This window comes from Uranotaenia lowii, chromosome 3, assembly GCF_029784155.1.
Source record: "Uranotaenia lowii strain MFRU-FL chromosome 3, ASM2978415v1, whole genome shotgun sequence".
Taxonomy (NCBI): Eukaryota; Metazoa; Arthropoda; class Insecta; order Diptera; family Culicidae; genus Uranotaenia; species Uranotaenia lowii.
In genome coordinates this window covers 28,091,244-28,109,903 of record NC_073693.1, presented here as the reverse complement: position 1 = coordinate 28,109,903, position 18,660 = coordinate 28,091,244, and the positions used below count along the sequence as shown (strand labels likewise).

Genomic DNA, 18,660 nt, shown 5'->3' with positions numbered 1-18,660 from the left:
GTTAGTTGGAGCTGCTAACCAACCGAGATCGTTACTCTCGTGCTCTGGTTGTGCATTGCTGTTAGAGAATGCTCGAACACAGCTGGAAGCAGTTTAGAGGTGACTTGGGCTACGGTTAGCCGCCAGAGACTTAAACCGCCCCAAGCTGTCAAACCGAGCCAATGCTCGAAGTCATCAAGAAAAGGTGTTGATGGCCAAAAGAGGTTGTTTTTCTGGGATTACCAGATAACAGTCTGCCAAAAATAATTACCATGCGCAAGCTAAGGCTATCAGCCACCAGAAGCAACGCAGGGTTCGATTGGTTGTTGATTCTGGTGCCACGCAACACATGTTTCGTGATCAGAGCCTGTTGGTTGATGTCAGAACACTGACAGAGCCATACATCATCACCACAGTAAAGACTGGCGAGTGTTTGAAAGCCAAGCGAACTGGAACAATGCATCTGAGCAGTCAAGTCGGGAAGTTTATTGTTCAAATTATACTGATCAATGTACTTCTGATATAAGAACTAAATGAAAATCTAGCACCGAAAACGGGAGTATGGTTACTTTTCTCGGGAAACAAGTACAATTTTAATTTTCAGGGGAGGTTTTCGCTCAAGGAAAACTCCTAAACAGATTGTACTGCGTGGATTCATTGAGGAACCCTAAAATCAGGGAGAAAGCCTTACTTGGAAGCCAACCAAAGTACAAACAGTGGATGAGGGATGAGGGTATCAGCCATATTCCAGCGAAGATGAAAAACCAAACTGTGTGCGAGAGCTGTTTTCCAGGGAGTGGTCGGGTAGACCACTTGAGCTCGTGCATTCCAATGTGTGTGGGTGAATGGAGGTGTCAACGTTCAATGGATTTCGGTATTTCATCGTTCGAGAAGGACAGGATGATGGTACAAGGTTGTGGATCGTAAAAGACTATGTGGGATGAAGCTGTTTTGTGTGCTGCGTATCTCACAAATCGATAAACAAAAAGAGGTCTTGTGGACACCTTTCGAGATGTGGTTCGGTCAGCGGCCGAGACTGAACAGTTTCCCGAAGGAAAAATGACAGAAGCCTGTTTTCAAATCGAAGCGACTCGTTTTCCTGGGTTTCGCGAACAAAGGGTACAGACTTCATCAAAACGTGATCTTCGATGATGTCAGTGTGATTGAGTCAATAGAAGAGCGAGTTTGGTCATCACCATCATCTATCCAGAAGCTGAGAGCCCACCTGAGCCTGGACTCACATTTGAGTGGTTAGCCAATGTGCTAGATTAACAACCCACATTCGAGCAGCTAGACGATGCTCATGCACCTGAAAACACATTCGAACGGTCAGCCGATGTGCCAACAACAGAAAACACGAGAGCGACTACGAGAGCAGCGCGGAATTCCCGAACGATGTCGACGATGACCAGGATTCCGTCATCCCTGAACCGACCCTGAGACGAAATCAGCGAACAAGAGGAACTACACACAATACGTGGCTAACGTAGCCGCAGTTATTGTTGAGGGGCTACCTTAGACCTTCACTGAGCTGAAGCGCTGGGACGACTGGGATTCCTGGAAATAGCCATAGACGAGGAGATGACAGCCCTGATGGAGAATAAAACTTGGGAAGCGATTAGCTTGCCCCCTGGTCACAAAAAGCCCATCTTGTCGAAGTGGGTGTTCACCATGAAGGTAATGGTAGCTACAAGGCTCGATTGGTCGCTAAAGGGTGTTCCCAAAAATCAGGATTGGACTACTGGGAAACATTCGCTCCGGTCTCCAAGATGGAGAGCGTGTGGACCGTTTTGGCGTTGGCGAACGAACATGACATGGTCGTGCATCAGAAGGACGGCAAAACTACATTCCTAAAGAGAAATTTAGAAGAGGTTATCTTCATGCAATTGCCAAACGATGACGTCGGCTACTTGCTCTGCGAAGTAGTTCCACCTCCTCGTGGTGCAGAGTGGAAACGTGTCTACAGACTTGTCAACTGCAGGCGTACGGCTGAGAGAACTACACGTCACACTTGGTGCAGCCAGCCCACCGACAAGCTGCGTGCCGAGTGTGGCACAAACGTGGTGCGACTGGGTACCTTAGTACCAGTGCTCAGTTGCAAGAGGGAGGGGTCGTAACGTGGATCGGGTAGTCGCGACCCCGATATGCGGGACGACCAAATGTTCGAGCAGGTTTTGATCGATCTGCCTTTTGGGGAGGTTCCTGGCCCCGATTAGCGGATATGATCGACTCACGACGGACAGAGGGGCCTTGTGCCGTAACATGTGGCGCCCAGTGGATGGGCCTCAGGATGAGTCTCGAAGAGTCGAGACGGAGAAATGGTTGGATGTGTGGATATCTCCAGACCCGAGGAGAGGCGAGTTGCTCTCGTCTCGAATTGGGTCAAGAGACGTACTGAAAGAGGCCCTCAAGACGCGAGGAGAGGCGGATAGAGAAGCCTCAAATTGTGTCAAGAGGACGAGCGTGAGAGGGTCAAAAACGTCTCGAATTGTGGCAAGAGACCGAATGTGGGACTCGAGTCACGAGTAGCGGCGAACGGATAGCTTTCCCGGGAGTCGTGAATCGTAACAAAGAGTGGATGACGATTGCTTGTGTAGGACGTTTAAAAACGAGTATTGCCGTGGAGCGCTTTGCGAGCGTATGGTCTTCCCATCACGGGTATAGCCTTTGTTGCAGATCCGGATGGGAAATATGGCCAGGGCCCTAGGTGGACTTTATGGCGTAGGGGTAAATAGTATCATGAGTCGTCCGATTGCACCCATGGACCCAGAGTAGCAAACTAGGGGGACGCGGTGGCTCGCCGCGCCTTGGATTGCAATCCGTAAAAAGGATTTACCCCCTGGGTGATCAACTAATAAAAAAAAACGATGACGTCGGTAAATCGAAAGTATTTCGTTGCTTGGAACCAACGATTCGACGATGACATAAGAAAGCTTTGTTCCTATTCATTGAAGAGTGACTGCTGCGTTTACCGGTCCTGCAAGAGAGAACTCACCCTTATCCTGTATGTGGATGATATCCTGATTGCCAGAAAAGACTTTTCAGAGGTTATCTGGATCAAGACCGACCTTGGAAGGCTATTGCAGATGAAGAATCTCCTGGAGGTTAAGATTTTCTTGGGAATGACCATCAAACGAAACATTACCAAGAGTATCATCGAGATTTTGCAAGCAGGATACGTCGAAAAGGTTCTGCTGCGATTTGATATGGCCGATTGTAAAAATACCTCTCGAAACGTAGGGGGAAAGTTCATATAACAATTGAATTTATTGTTTGTCAATACGAAAAAACATACCTCTGTTAAACAGCTAATAACTTTTTTGTCTAATAAGATACGAAGTTACGGTCTTGGGCAAAGTTATTCAGAGGAAGTTCCTTCAGTAATTTTATAAATTGGCACACAAACTGTCAGCTGGCTCGGTTCCACAGAAGAAACAAAAATGATATTGATTTTTTAGTACAAAATATTCAATTTTTTCATACAAACCTAAAAGTTCAAATTTACTCATGTAAACGTTACTTAAAAATTCTACAAAAAATCATGGATGAGTTTTGGACCAAGACGAAGCTATTTAGACCCCAGGGTTTGAGAAATTTAAAAATTACACCAAACCGACTCAGTCTATTGACCAGGTCGTTTCGCAAACTCCTTAATGTAAATATCGCATTGAATATGAGCCAATCGTTAAACTTTTGACCAGTGCTGCAAACAATGCTACCCATGGCTTATCACCATAAACCGCAGAACGTAGAAAGTCACACAAACACACATTCCCCGTGTGTCCTGTATCTGCATCCGTAGCGGAGCAGAAAACTTTGAAAACGGAACGGCACAAGATGGAAACCAAAACAAAATGGCAAAAAATATAGCAACAAGCAAACGAAATGCGAATAAAATTACCTTGACAGATGCTGTCACCGTGGCCGTTTCGCTGAAATAGAGCTGATGGCCGGACGCCTTGCCGCACCAGGACCCACCGGTAAAAGGGCGCCCCAGTTCGCTGAGCTGTTTGGATTGGGGGAAAAAAGAGAGAAAAAAAGAAGGATAGTCATTCACATATGGTGAGATGGACAAAAACAGTAAAATTTATCAGAGTTCTTGCTTCCCCGTGGGGGAAAACTACAAAAATGGCGCCGCTGTGACGTTTTGCTGTGAAAATTTATTGGATTAAGGTAATGAATGTTTTTCAATTAAAATGAGAAAATAAGAATCACATTTTTTTGTAATTTTAATTGAAGGCGTTTGTCACTCTATACAGAAACATTTGGAAACAAAAAACATCGTAGAAAACAAGAGTAAAATGAAAGTGGAATGAGAAATAAGGAATAAGGAATGAGGAATACGGAACGAGAAATGAGGAATGAGGAATGAGGAATGAGGAATGAGTAATGAGGAATGAGGAATGAGGAATGAGGAATGAGGAATGAGGAATGAGGAATGAGGAATGAGTAATGAGGAATGAGGAATGAGGAATGAGGAATGAGGAATGAGGAATGAGGAATGAGGAATGAGGAATGAGGAATGAGGAATGAGGAATGAGGAATGAGGAATGAGGAATAAGGAATGAGGAATGAGGAATGAGGAATGAGGAATGAGGAATGAGGAATGAGGAATGAGGAATGAGGAATGAGGAATGAGGAATGAGGAATGAGGAATGAGGAATGAGGAATGAGGAATGAGGAATGAGGAATGAGGAATGAGGAATGAGGAATGAGGAATGAGGAATGAGGAATGAGGAATGAGGAATGAGGAATGAGGAATGAGGAATGAGGAATGAGGAATGAGGAATGAGAAATGAGGAATGAGGAATGAGAAAAAGGAATGAGGAACGAGGAATGAGGAATGAGAAATGAGGAATGAGGAATGAGGAATGAGGAATGAGGAATGAGGAATGAGGAATGAGGAATGAGGAATGAGGAATGAGGAATGAGGAATGAGGAATGAGGAATGAGGAATGAGGAATGAGGAATGAGGAATGAGGAATGAGGAATGAGGAATGAGGAATGAGGAATGAGGAATGAGAAATGAGGAATGAGGAATGAGAAAAAGGAATGAGGAACGAGGAATGAGGAATGAGAAATGAGGAATGAGGAATGAGGAATGAGGAATGAGGAATGAGGAATGAGGAATGAGGAATGAGGAATGAGGAATGAGGAATGAGGAATGAGGAATGAGGAATGAGGAATGAGGAATGAGGAATGAGGAATGAGGAATGAGGAATGAGGAATGAGGAATGAGGAATGAGGAATGAGGAATGAGGAATGAGGAATGAGGAATGAGGAATGAGGAATGAGGAATGAGGAATGAGGAATGAGGAATGAGGAATGAGGAATGAGGAATGAGGAATGAGGAATGAGGAATGAGGAATGAGCAATGAGCAATGAGGATTGAAGAATTTGAAATGAGTAAATGGAAATATAAAATAAGAAATGACGACAAAACAAGGAAAGGTTAGAAATGATGTCAAAATATAAAAGGTGGGTTCTCAACCCAATAGTTTCTCTACAAATGTACTTGCTACAGTCAACTGTCTGATGTGTCAATTCCAATTCCATAATCCCCAAGAGAGAAAAAAAAGGGATGAAAACAGATTTCAAACTGAACGAAAAGCATCACAGGCAATTGCCCCAGTCACCCAGTTATCCATTCATTGATTCCAGAATCTCTTTGCAGACCGAGAACGACGACGATTCAGTGCCCCCATGAGGATGCCCCATCTAAAGCAGGTGAAAGATGCATTCACAAACTGTCAACCGTTGCAATATCCTGAGCTTTGTCGAAGCCCCTCTCGCTTCTCAAAATCATCCCCCCTTTCCGATGGAAGATTCGCGCTCTGATGCAGCAAGAAGTCTCATTCATCGAGGCTTAAAATGTGTTCTCTGGGGCTGAACCTGACTGTTGGGGGGAAAGTTGCAACCAGCTTATTTGTTGAATTTCCACCTGCCACGAAAAGCTACTTTCCTCACACAAGTTTTGCCAGACTTACATACACACTGACAGTGATTCATACGGTTGCTGACCCAGAAGTTTTCGATACAAATAAATGGAGAAGGGGGTTGTAAAGTTTCCGTCCGTTTGATTGCGACTGCTGAAAGTAGCCAATAATTAGGATGTTTCGAGTTGCATTTTCAATTTTTTAATTTGATCAAATGAAGTATTAAAATCATTTTTGGATTCTTGGAAAAATGAGATAAAATTTTCATTTTAATAGACATTTCAGCTCCTGCTGAAAACAATAAAATTCAAGTTTCTAGTGAAAAACTAACCAACACATCCCTGAAGATCCACTGAAGAAACAAAATCAAGTTCGCAGATTAATTTCACACAAACAAACACCCCCACACTTCCACGAAATTCTACTTTTGGGAATAGAACCACAGACAAAGTTATCACAAAACCACCATTCTCAATTCCATTCCACCCAAACTTGAAAGCGCATTACAGCTTACAGCTTCATTTGGAACAGAAGCAGCAGCAGCTTTTATTGAAAAAGTTTAATTTACCATCCATTGATATGGGTTTTTGTTTTGTGTGCGAAGAAAACCCTTCCCGGAAAATGAAACATGTGAAGAAAATTGCAGCAGCTTCGTCTTACAGCTTTGGTGGAAATAAATTGTTTAGTTTAGTGAAAAGGACGGCAGTCATGATAAGGGTGAAATTAATCGTTATTGAAGAATAGTGGCAAAGTTCATGAATTTGTAACGTCTTCAGTGATTCATTGCTGTCATTGCGATTGCTGAAGGATGCTTCAATACTTATCAAGGATTCGAAAACCTAGTTCAGTGTTGAAAGCTTAAGATTGATTTCCAAAATTCACCAAAATTGATCATTAATTATAATTTGTTGGTTTTTTGGAAACTCTTGTTTATGTTTTGAAAACCCTTCTTGATTTTTTGTATTTTTTAATTTTCTCAAAATTCCTAATTTCTCCATTCCTTTCGCCATTCTCGATTTTTTTTCGTTTTTATTTTTTTTTCAATCCTTGATTTTCATGATATACTTAATTATCAACATTCTTTCGTTTTCCTGATTTTCTAAATATTTAGAAAATTCTAGATTTTCGATATTTTTTTAATTTTCTTGATTTTCTTCATTTCCAATACTATTTAATGTTCTTCTTTATTCACAATCCTTTTCTTTTTTTTAATTTATTGATTTAAATGATTTTCTGGATTTTCTTGTTTTTGTCGAAATGATTGATTATCTTGATTTTCTTGATTTTACTGATTTTCTAGGTTTTTTGATTTTCTTGGTTTTCTCAATTTTCTTGATTTTCTTAATTTCCTTGATTTTTTTGATTTTCTTAATTTTCTTGATTTTCTTAATTTTCATGATTTTCTTGATTTTCTTGATTTTCTAGATTTTCTTGATTTTCTTGATTTTCTTGATATTCTTAATTTTTTTGATTTTCTAGATTTTTTTGATTTTCTTGATTTTCTTGATTTTCTCAATTTTCTTGATTTTCTTAATTTTCTTGGTTTTTTGATTTTATTGATTTTTTTGATTTTCTTGATTTTCTTGATTTTCTTGTTTTTTTGGTTTTCTTGATTTTCTTGATTTTTTTGATTTTCTTGATTTTCTAGATTTTCTTGATTTTCTTAATTTTCTTGATTTTCTTGATTTTCTTGATTTTCTTGATTTTCTTGATTTTCTTGATTTTCTTGATTTTCTTGATTTTCTTGATTTTCTTGATTTTCTTGATTTTCTTGATTTTCTTGATTTTCTTGATTTTCTTGATTTTCTGGATTTTCTTGATTTTCTTGATTTTCTTGATTTTCTTGATTTTCTTGATTTTCTTGATTTTCTTGATTTTCTTGATTTTCTTGATTTTCTTGATTTTCTTGATTTTCTTGATTTTCTTGATTTTCTTGATTTTCTTGATTTTCTTGATTTTCTTGATTTTCTTGATTTTCTTGATTTTCTTGATTTTCTTGATTTTCTTGATTTTCTTGATTTTCCTGATTTTCTTGATTTTCTTGATTTTCTTGATTTTCTTGATTTTCTTGATTTTCTTGATTTTCTTGATTTTCTTGATTTTCTTGATTTTCTTGATTTTCTTGATGTTCTTGATTTTCTTGATTTTCTTGATTTTCTTGATTTTCTTGATTTTCTTGATTTTCTTGATTTTCTTGATTTTCTTGATTTTTTTATTTTCTTGATTTTCTTGATTTTCTTAATTTTTTTAATTTTCTTGATTTTCTTGATTTTCTTGATTTTCTTGATTTTCTTGATTTTCTTGATTTTCTTGAATTTCTTGATTTTCTTGATTTTCTTGAATTTCTTGAATTTCTTGGTTTTCTTGATTTTCTTGATTTTTCTTGATTTTCTTGATTTTCTTGATTTTCTTGATTTTCTTGATTTTTTTTATTTTCTTGATTTTCTTGATTTTCTTGATTTTCTTGATTTTTTTGATTTTCTTGATATTCATAGTTTTCTTAATTTTTTTGATTTTATCAATTTTCTAGATTTTCTGGATTATCTGGATTTTCTTGATTGTTTTGATTTTCTTGATTTTCTGGACTTTCTGTTGATTTTCTGGACTTTTTTGATTTTCTTGATTTTTCTGATTTTTCTGATTTTTTTATTTTCTTGATTTTCTTGATTTTCTTGATTTTCTTGATTTTCTTGATTTTCTTGATTTTCTTGATTTTCTTGATTTTCTTGATTTTCTTGATTTTCTTGATTTTCTTGATTTTCTTGATTTTCTTGATTTTCTTGATTTTCTTGATTTTCTTGATTTTCTTGATTTTCTTGATTTTCTTGATTTTCTTGATTTTCTTGAATTTCTTGATTTTGTTAATTTTCTTGATTGTCTTGATTTCTTCATTTTCTTTATTTTTCAATTTTCTTGGTTTTCTGGATTTTCATCGTTTTTTTTGATTTTCTTTGTTTTCTTGATTTTCTTGATTTTCTTGATTTTCTCGATTTTCTCGATTTTCTAGATTTTTGTTATTTTCGTGATTTTCTTGATTTTCTTGATTTCTTTAATTTTCTTAATTTTTTTGATTTGCTTGATTTTCTTGATTATCTTGATTTTCTGGATTTTCTTGATATTCTTGATTTTTATGATTTTCTTGATATTCTTGATTCACTTGATTTTTTTGATTCTCTTGATTTTCTTGATTTGCTCGAGTTTTTTTTATTTTCTGGAATTTTCTTTATGTTTCTGATTTTCCTTAATTTCTAGATTTTCCGTTTTTTTGCATTTTCTAGATTTTTTACTTCATCGATTTCCTTAGTTGGTATTATCTTTTTTTTTAATTTTGTTCATTTTCAGGATTTTTGCTTTTTTTTAATTTTCTTTTTTCTTTTGATTTTTTTTCTAATTTTCTTCATTTTCTTGTGATTTTGAACTTTGCTATCTTAAGGTTTGTCTGATTTGAAATTTCAGTATTTTTTTACGAGTACAATTAATTTCGTTTGGTGTTTGATTTGAAAATTCTCATTTTTCTTAAATCTCTTTGTTCGGAGTTGCTGAACTAAAGGAAATTCACTTGGAAATTTCTCAAGTTGATATCAAAATACTCTCCAACTGCTACTGAAAATTTGTAAATGAAAAAATGTGCCCTTTTGAAATGTGAATATGAAATAAAATCTAAATTTATATTAAAAGTTTCTTATAAATTACCTGCATGAAACCTTCCGGACATCCCGGCAGATCTCCTCCACTGGTGAGGCTGGCGTCATTCGAATCCATATCTGGATCGATCAGACCCTCGTCGAATCGACCCACGGTGAACTTGTCAAAGATAATCTGGAAGAAAAATTGTAAAAAACCTGTCAAAAACAATGTTTCAAAGTACTTGAAATTGTAGTATTTGAATAAGATACCAAAATTCTGAAGAACTTTTTGCCTTGAAATTTATTCGTGTTATTTTTAAAATGAATATGAAACTTTGTGCATAAAATCTCAATTTAATCATAAGTGGACAAGCAAATATTCCAATAGAATTCAATAATGTTTCAAAATTGGTTGAATTCTATTTTTTTGGAAGGAATAAACCTTCATATAAAGGTGCCTTTTTCAAGTTTTGATCTCCAAATCCTTAATGTTCACTACATTGGTTGTAATTAATACCTTCCACTTTTTTTTCTCAATCTCCAAACACTACATAAAAAATCAGTTTCCCCAGAATGGTTGCTCATGGTGCAGCATCAATAATTAATTTATCCGAGCACGAACCACTTTTCACGACCCGGAGGCATCATAATAAAACCTCCGCTTCACTTCTTCTCTCTACCTTCCCTTTAGCCTTTCCACTCTTCTGGATATAATGGCAGGGGCAAATTGTTTCACCTTTGAGACGGAACTTCCAATAATTCAGAGTCTATATCAACGGTTGGTTGGCGGGTTGTCATGTAAGTCACGTCCTCACATTAACAAGAATCTCCTGGCGCTGTTTCTCGCTTCTTTTTTTTACTCTATGGAGCCACTACTGTATCTCGACGAATCTTGCAATCTTGTGGAGCCTCTCCTAAGAAGGATGAGAAATGTGGGGGAGGGTGTCGTATAAAAGAAACAAAACAAAGTTGTTGGATTACTTTTTTTTTTCTAGATGCTTATCCTTCTAGTTCCTGTCTTCGTTGTCGTCGTGGTTGCCAAAGTTTTTCGCCCTATTCGCACATATGCTAGTGGCGCGGAAGTTTGTGAGCTTTGGGAACTCAGCGTGATTTAGTTTTCCTGAAGATACATACACACATAAAAATACACACCCAGAAGGCGGTAGTGAGTTGAGTTGATGTTTAATACACGATTTTGTCTATGTGGAAGCCCTCCACTTTCTTCCGGATGATGTATGACCAACTCGCAAGAAGATTTTCTTACTTCCCGGAGATAGATTGTGATAGCTGAACAACACCAACAACAGCAGCTTTCCCTTTTCCCTCAACTAAATAAACGTGTGTGCTGTGGCCATTCCACTCCATATCGGAGCAACCGACTCGAAGTGCTCTCAAAGTAATGGTTTAGGATGTAGTGTTACCATTTTTTTGTCTCTAGGACACCCTTCCTTAAACAACTCTTAGTTTCACATACCGATCTTATTTTTTCTTCTCGCCACAAGACTTAGATGCACCAAGGGATTTTTGGATCGGTTTGATCCAGTCAGTTCATTGCTAGTGAATTAAACATGAAATGGAAGCTGCCACTGCGGAGAAGAATGAAAATAAAGCTTTTCTGAACTGTGGTCAAAGATTAAAAACCCTTTTAATAATTATGGTGGTTTGGCTAGGACAGCTAACATCCAATCGGACGATGCATAAATCATTCGGAATAAGTTAAGTGTCGAGACACGAGGTGTCAGAAATTTTATAAGGAAAAATAAAAGAATAAGAATATGACCATTTTTAGGCAACTTGTTGCATAAAAAACTAGGATATTTTTCACAGTACATACCAGAAGAGTATTTTTGGTATTTCAAAAAGAAGTTTGCGGTTGTTTACATCCCTCGTTATAATTATCGTGCTCTTACTAAAAGAATCATGAGAAAATATTTCCGGTATGAGTCGTTAACTTATGGATGATAACGTTAAGGGCTGAAAAAATGGAGCTTTGCAACGATTTTTTATGCCACAAAATTCATTGCAAATTATTAAACTTTCTTGAAAATCCATTCATGAATCCCAAATAAGATGCACTTTAGCTGAATTTGACACTTCTACCAAAAGCTTTGTATCTTTCATGTTTTTCCAACATTTTTTAGTTTATAGATTAAGGTTGCCAGATAATTTTCAGCACATATCCAGGCCGGACAAATCGGGGCAATTTTATAGAAAAACCTGTCAAAATCCGGGCATTTTATTTCAAAATTGGCTATAAAAAATTTGGGCGATATCCTAACAAATTTTGACAAAACCCAGAAATAACTCAACAAAAATCAAGAAAAAAATCGAAAAGAATTTTTTTTCATCAAATCTCATCGACAGATTTGGAATCGTATTTAAGGCTTCCAAAAAACCTTTCATGGTCATTTTTATAGAACTTACTTATAAATTTTTTAATTTGGAAGCATTAATAAAAAAAATTACATCACAATTGGTTTTTTTTTGTTTCATTTGCCAAATAGAGTGAATAAATTTGGGCAAAATCCGAGCATTTTTCAATGAAATCCAGGCAACCGGGCCGGACTAAACTAGACTAGACGAAATTTGTAGAAAATATCCGGGCAAACGTGGATACAACCGTGCAATCTGGCAATCCTTTTATAGAATTATAATAACTTAAAAAAAATTATCAAACAATATTCATCTTCAATCAACAATCATTTATGTTGACATTTTTCAAATATTTGCAAAAAAAAAACTAACATGCTTCGAAAAACTAAAATGAAGAACAGCACCAAAATGCACAAAATAATTTCAATAATTGTTTAAGTGAACTGAAGTTAAAAGCTCAATGTTGAACACAAAGATATTTTTTATCATAATCACGACAAACGTATTTTTCAATCAATCGTTTTTCAAAATTAAGAAAGAATGGATTAGGAAGACAAATTTTGGCAACTTAAGATTCTCAAAAGACGAAACACGGAACTTTTCAAGAATTTTAAGAAGTATTTGTTTCTCAAATTTTTGTGAATTTTCAATTTTTTGACTATTGTTACACTTCAATTGAAATTGCACTGGATTTTGAGCATATTCACGCCAGATTTTTTTAAATATATTTATATTCACCAGAAATGAAAATTGCATACAATTTCTAGTGAAATAGTATCAATAGCGTGGCGATGCTTTCCGAAAATACGAAAAATATAATTTTATTCTAAAAATCTTGTGTTAATAAATTCAAAATCCAATGCTATTAACATTCAGGTGATAGATTCTAACAGTAAAATGATTCTTAGAAATTGCAAATCGACAAAAAGTGAAGAATGGCTTCTTTGAAAAATTGTCAAAAATTCTGTGTTTCGTGTATTGATAGTCTAAAGATGCCAAAATGTTTAAAATAACGTCAACATTTGAATCTATTTAACTTTTTGTTTCCACTGTGACTGTAATTTTTTAAGCATTTAATAGCTGATCTACGATCTTTTTTCCGAATTTTTAATTTAAGATTTTAAATAACGTAAAAATAAACGATTGTAGCTTAATGTTGTCTGATTATACAAGGCAACAAAAAATTTTTTTTCCAAGGCAACAACACTTAAGTACTAATTGAGACTAATTTAGGGACGCTAATTCCAAATATGGATAATTTTTTTGTTTTGCAGCGGCTCTTTTTTTTAAATAAGGCTTGAACAAATATCATTTCCTTCTTTTGTAACCCCCTCCCCTCCCCCCCACCCCCTTCCAAATTTCCAAAAATCCCGAAAGGGGGAAAAAATAAAATTTGAAATATTTTATGTTAATTTCGAAAAAAAATTCTAATATCCGAAATATTGCAATGCTTTAAAACAAATTTTGGAATATGGGAGAAACAAATTAAAGAATATGCAATTTTGTTTCATACAAGCTTTCGTGCAATTCATTCCAAATTCACATTTTTTTTCACTATCCACTCGCCACCCACCCCCATCCCTCCCCCGCCCCCTGGTATTGTTCCAACTCCGAGTGATAAAAGAAAGATATGAAATTTGTTCCGGCCTAACTTAGCAATATGAGCAAAAATTTATTTAATCAAATTGTTCACTTTTTTTGGCAAAACTGTAGAAGATTACAAAACTTCGGAATTTGAATGTTTTATTTCAATAACCAACTTTTCTGAAGATCAGAAGTTATTTTAGCTTCTTAGAAAAAAATTTCTATAGAAATTTTCTTTTGTTTATGTATCTTTATTTTGCAAAGTACGACGATTTTGACGAAATTTAAGAAAAAAAATTAAAATTGATTCTTTGAAATTTCTCAAACCATAAGTCCAATCGTTTTGCAGTTTTCAACAAAATTATTAGATGATCGATAAATACACGTCATAATAATAAAACAAGAACTGGTATACAAAATATGACAAATGCCTCGAATTCAAGACGTTAAAGACTTTCAAAAACAGTTATTAAATCATAGACACAACAATGTTATCATATTTGAGTTACGTAACGAGCTTCCTTAATTTTTTTTTTCGAACAGAATTGGTTGAAACACATAAGAGATTTTACGATTTAGGAGAGGAGTGTCAAATCCATCCCTAAAAAGAAATTTTTTTTTTGTTTGGGCGTTCAGGTTGTGTCCATAAAAAGAATTTAAGCAGAGTTAAATTCTTCTTCAATTCATTGGGGATCTCAAATCAATTTTTTTAATAGATGTGCCTGAATGAGGTTGCTAACCGCCTTACTTCCAATAAAGTCAAATTGACACAAGGGTGAGGCGTTTTGCAACTGTTTTTTGGAATTTCGAAAACCCTGTAGCTTAAAATTTTTCCTTTCTTAGTTTTTTTTAGGAGAGCCTTCAATTTCTTTAAAAGATGACTTATTATTTTCTCAAATCAAACAAGCCCAATCTTCTAAACTCTTTAGCAAAATCAAAGATTTTAACCATCAATGAAAATACATCAAATTTTCAAAAATAAAGGTACCGTAATCCGGGGTAAGATTGATCACTTTTTTCAATATTTTTCGATTATTTTTTCTGTTAAGGGGAAGCTGGCATGTTTAATATTTTTAAAACCAGTACTGGGCTCCTATGAACGTAAAACATGGTTGCAGAAACTTATTAGACTTCTATTAGACTTTATTAGACTAGATTTTGAAATAACATTTTTACTAGCAGAAAACAAATTTCAAATACAAACCAAATTTTGCCTATTTGATACTCATACTGATAGGCTTCCAAACGTAGAAAACAATTTTCAAAAATTCAAACTATAGACTTACAGTGAGGGGCAAAATAAAGTGTCCAAATTATTTTTTTTCAATTTCTTTTATTTTTCTGGTTAAAATTCAACGAAAACACATCGTAATCATTTTTAAAATATTGTTTATTATGTTCTTTTCAATTTTTTTTAATCTTGCGCTGGAAAAAAAAAGAAAGTTTTTCTGATAGATAAAAAAACAGTTAATATTCCAAAAAAAACAGGGGCAAAATAAAGTGTCCAGATCAGTACAGCTTCAAATAATTCAAACTGAAAGCAAACAAGAACGATTTAATAATGGGTATGGCCTCCTTCAGCCTTCAACACCTCCTGCAAGCGCTTCGGCACACTTTCAACAAGGTTGTGCAAGTGTTGTGGGTCGAGTTCTTCCCACGCATGCTCCAGGGCATCAAAATAAGTACTTTTATTTGTCACACCAGTCTTATCAATCAGAGCATCGAGGATGGCCCACAGATTTTCGATGGGGTTCAGATCAGGACTTTGTGAAGGCTATTCAAGGGGTTTGATGTGGCAGGAACGGGAAAATGACGTCATCAGATTGGCCGTATGCTTCGGATCGTTATTCTGCTGTAAAACGAAGCGCTCTTCGAGGCCCGTCTTGATGAGGGATACCTCGAGGTTTTCCGGCAGGATATTGCAATATGACTCAGCTGTCATGATTCCGTCAATTTTTACCAAATTGCCCACCCCACCCCAAGAAAAGCACCCCCACACCATCACGTTACTCCCTCCGTTGCTCTGTGCTCGATACCAATCGAAAACGCTTACTGAAGAAGATAATAAGTTGCTATCAAAATACCGGTATATGAACTTTTCATTTACCGTGGTTGAATTAAAAGAAATCTTTCGATTGCTTTGATTCAGAGGAAAACATTGTTGTGGGCTGATGAATCCAAATTTGAGCTATTCAACCGGAAGAAGCGGGATCATATGTGGCGCAAGTCGGGTGAGGAGCTCCAAAACCGCCATATCCAAGGAACAGTCAAGCACAGAGGAAGTAACGTGATGGTGTGGGGGTGCTTTTCTTGGGGTGGGGTGGGCAATTTGGTAAAAATTGACGGAATCATGACAGCTGAGTCATATTGCAATATCCTGCCGGAAAACCTCGAGGTATCCCTCATCAAGACGGGCCTCGAAGAGCGCTTCGTTTTACAGCAGAATAACGATCCGAAGCATACGGCCAATCTGATGACGTCATTTTCCCGTTTCTGCCACATCAAACCCCTTGAATGGCCTTCACAAAGTCCTGATCTGAACCCCATCGAAAATCTGTGGGCCATCCTCGATGCTCTGATTGATAAGACTGGTGTGACAAATAAAAGTACTTATTTTGATGCCCTGGAGCATGCGTGGGAAGAACTCGACCCACAACACTTGCACAACCTTGTTGAAAGTGTGCCGAAGCGCTTGCAGGAGGTGTTGAAGGCTGAAGGAGGCCATACCCATTATTAAATCGTTCTTGTTTGCCTTCAGTTTGAATTATTTGAAGCTGTACTGATCTGGACACTTTATTTTGCCCCTGTTTTTTTTGGAATATTAACTGTTTTTTTATCTATCAGAAAAACTTTCTTTTTTTTTCCAGCGCAAGATTAAAAAAAATTGAAAAGAACATAATAAACAATATTTTAAAAATGATTACGATGTGTTTGCGTTGAATTTTAATCAGAAAAATAAAAGAAATTGAAAAAAAATAATTTGGACACTTTATTTTGCCCCTCACTGTAGTTATTGATGATTATTTGGCACAATTTCATGTTGATCAAAGCTACCCCGGTGATCAATGTTACCCCGTTTAACGGTAAGAGAAAAAAAAGTCGGATCAAATTTGCTTGATGCAAACTTCAACCAAACTAATGATTTTATTTTGAAATTTGCTTTTCAAAAGACTGCATTAAGTTTGATAATATAACGAGAAAACATAGAATTTTGTGAAGATTTTTTAGAGAAAATCAGGAACATGTTTCTTCAACAGCAAATATTTTGCATAAAGATTGAATTGTATAGTAAAAATCCTGTGGATGATTTTTTTTTTTCCAATGAAACTAGCTCATCTCATAGGAACTCCGTTTCATTTTGAACTTGGAATTTGTCATGAACAGTTTGTATTAAAGTCAATTGCCAAGCATTTTACAGATGCACTTCCGAATTCATTGTCAAGTAATAATTGCAAAAATATTGGACGATCACTTTTTCTGTCGTCTGCTACTAAATTTGAAATCAGGAATCAATTGACCGTGGCAAAAAAAAACCCATGTATGAATTTCGACTCGATCATTGCATAACAACGCAATTATTGCCAAAAAGTAATACCCCTTTCGATGGCCTCTTGTACAATCTTTGATATCTGAAATCGATTTCCCTTTCCTCAAAATTCCCATGTGCAAATTTTCATCCCATTCCAATGTATAATACAGTAATACCTCAATATAAACCAACCTCTTTTTAAAGCAACCTCGACATAACGTAACCCAATATAAAGCAACTTTTGCCTCTATATTACGTAACTTTTAAAAATGTTTCTAATTTGAATAAATATGTTTAATTTCAATACTTTTTTGTCATAAAAATATAATAATGTTGTTTATGAGCCATGCGGTAAATTCTCAGAGGCATAAAGAGCGAATGAGCGCAAGCGTTGAAAATGTAACTCCAGTAATTTCAGTATTGTGATAGTCGCTTTTGTGCTTTTGAAAATCCAGCCTAGAGCATGTATCTAAATTTCAAAACTTAATGACTATATTTGCACCTACAGATAAGTTGCTTAAGCTGAAGTGAGGTTAGGGCATGTAGTCTTTTATTCAAATAAGTTTTCATGATTGCTGACAGTTGATCAATCAATTCTGAAATTGAGAACGAGTCACCACTGTCTGTTCTCAGAGAAAGGTGGAACGGAATTGCAGCGAAACTTGCTCAGACGGAAAGGATCGACGAAGAAGATGCGTTAAATGATGACGAAATCGTTTCTATCCTGCATTCTAATCGACGAGGATAACAATGTGGAGGGTTCGCAGTCGACAATAGACGATCCACCGCAGTAGTAAAAATCCATTTTTTTTTATCATTGATGTTATTATTAATAATAATGGTAATTTACATCTCCAGACACAATCGAGTTTACAAGAAGATGACGATTATTCACGAGAGTCAGAGCAGTCTGCTTTAAACGGGTTTAAAGTGGCTATCAAATATGTAGAGGAGAACGGTTGGCCGCTTAATATGCAATTTTCATTGCGGCAGATGCAGTCAAAAGTTATGGACAAAACAGTAGAAGAACAGATTTTACTTAATTGTAAAATTGTGAAAAATATGTGTGTTTGTTGGAATCTTCACTTTAATTGTTTCTGAAAATGTTTGTTGAAATTAAATAAACAAAATTGTTGAGTTGATGACAAAAATATAATTTTTTTTACGTTTCTTAAATCCGTACAAACAGAATTTAGAATTAACTTTTTCACATTTACTATCGATGCTCCAAAGGTCCATTTTAAGTGGGGTTTCGATATAACGTAACTTCGATATAAAGCAACGAAAAAAAAATTTTCGTTGCTTTATATCGAGGTACTAGCTGATTTTACCCGGCCTTGCTCGGGTTCACATATATAAATCGAAATGAGTCGTTTGACTTTTTGAAATTTTGAAAGCTTTTTGTTCATCATCATAACAAATTGGACCATGTTTGGTCATGTGAGCTTTGTAAGTTTTGTTATTCTTATTAAGGATTTCATTGGTATTATTAGCAAAGTTTATCGTTTTCATATTATTGAATAACTAATAGGTTTGCTAATAGAAATTTGAAATAATTTCCCTTGAATGCTTATCCATTCTATCACGGAAAACATTTCAATCTAAGGTTGCCAGGTTGCCCGGATTTATACGG

At 35.8% G+C, this 18,660-nt stretch overlaps 1 protein-coding gene across 2 annotated transcripts in view; it reads right to left on the bottom strand.

The window, feature by feature from the left end:
* LOC129751377 (uncharacterized) overlaps positions 1-18,660 on the bottom strand; it is a 508,402-nt gene that overhangs the window by 179,730 nt on the left and 310,012 nt on the right. For both annotated transcript variants that reach the window (XM_055746844.1, XM_055746845.1), the window contains exons 5-6: positions 9,609-9,734; positions 3,881-3,985 (exon numbers count right to left, since the gene is read on the bottom strand). In XM_055746844.1, coding sequence (XP_055602819.1) covers positions 3,881-3,985; positions 9,609-9,734 — 231 coding nt within the window. The remainder of the gene's footprint in view (positions 1-3,880; positions 3,986-9,608; positions 9,735-18,660) is intronic.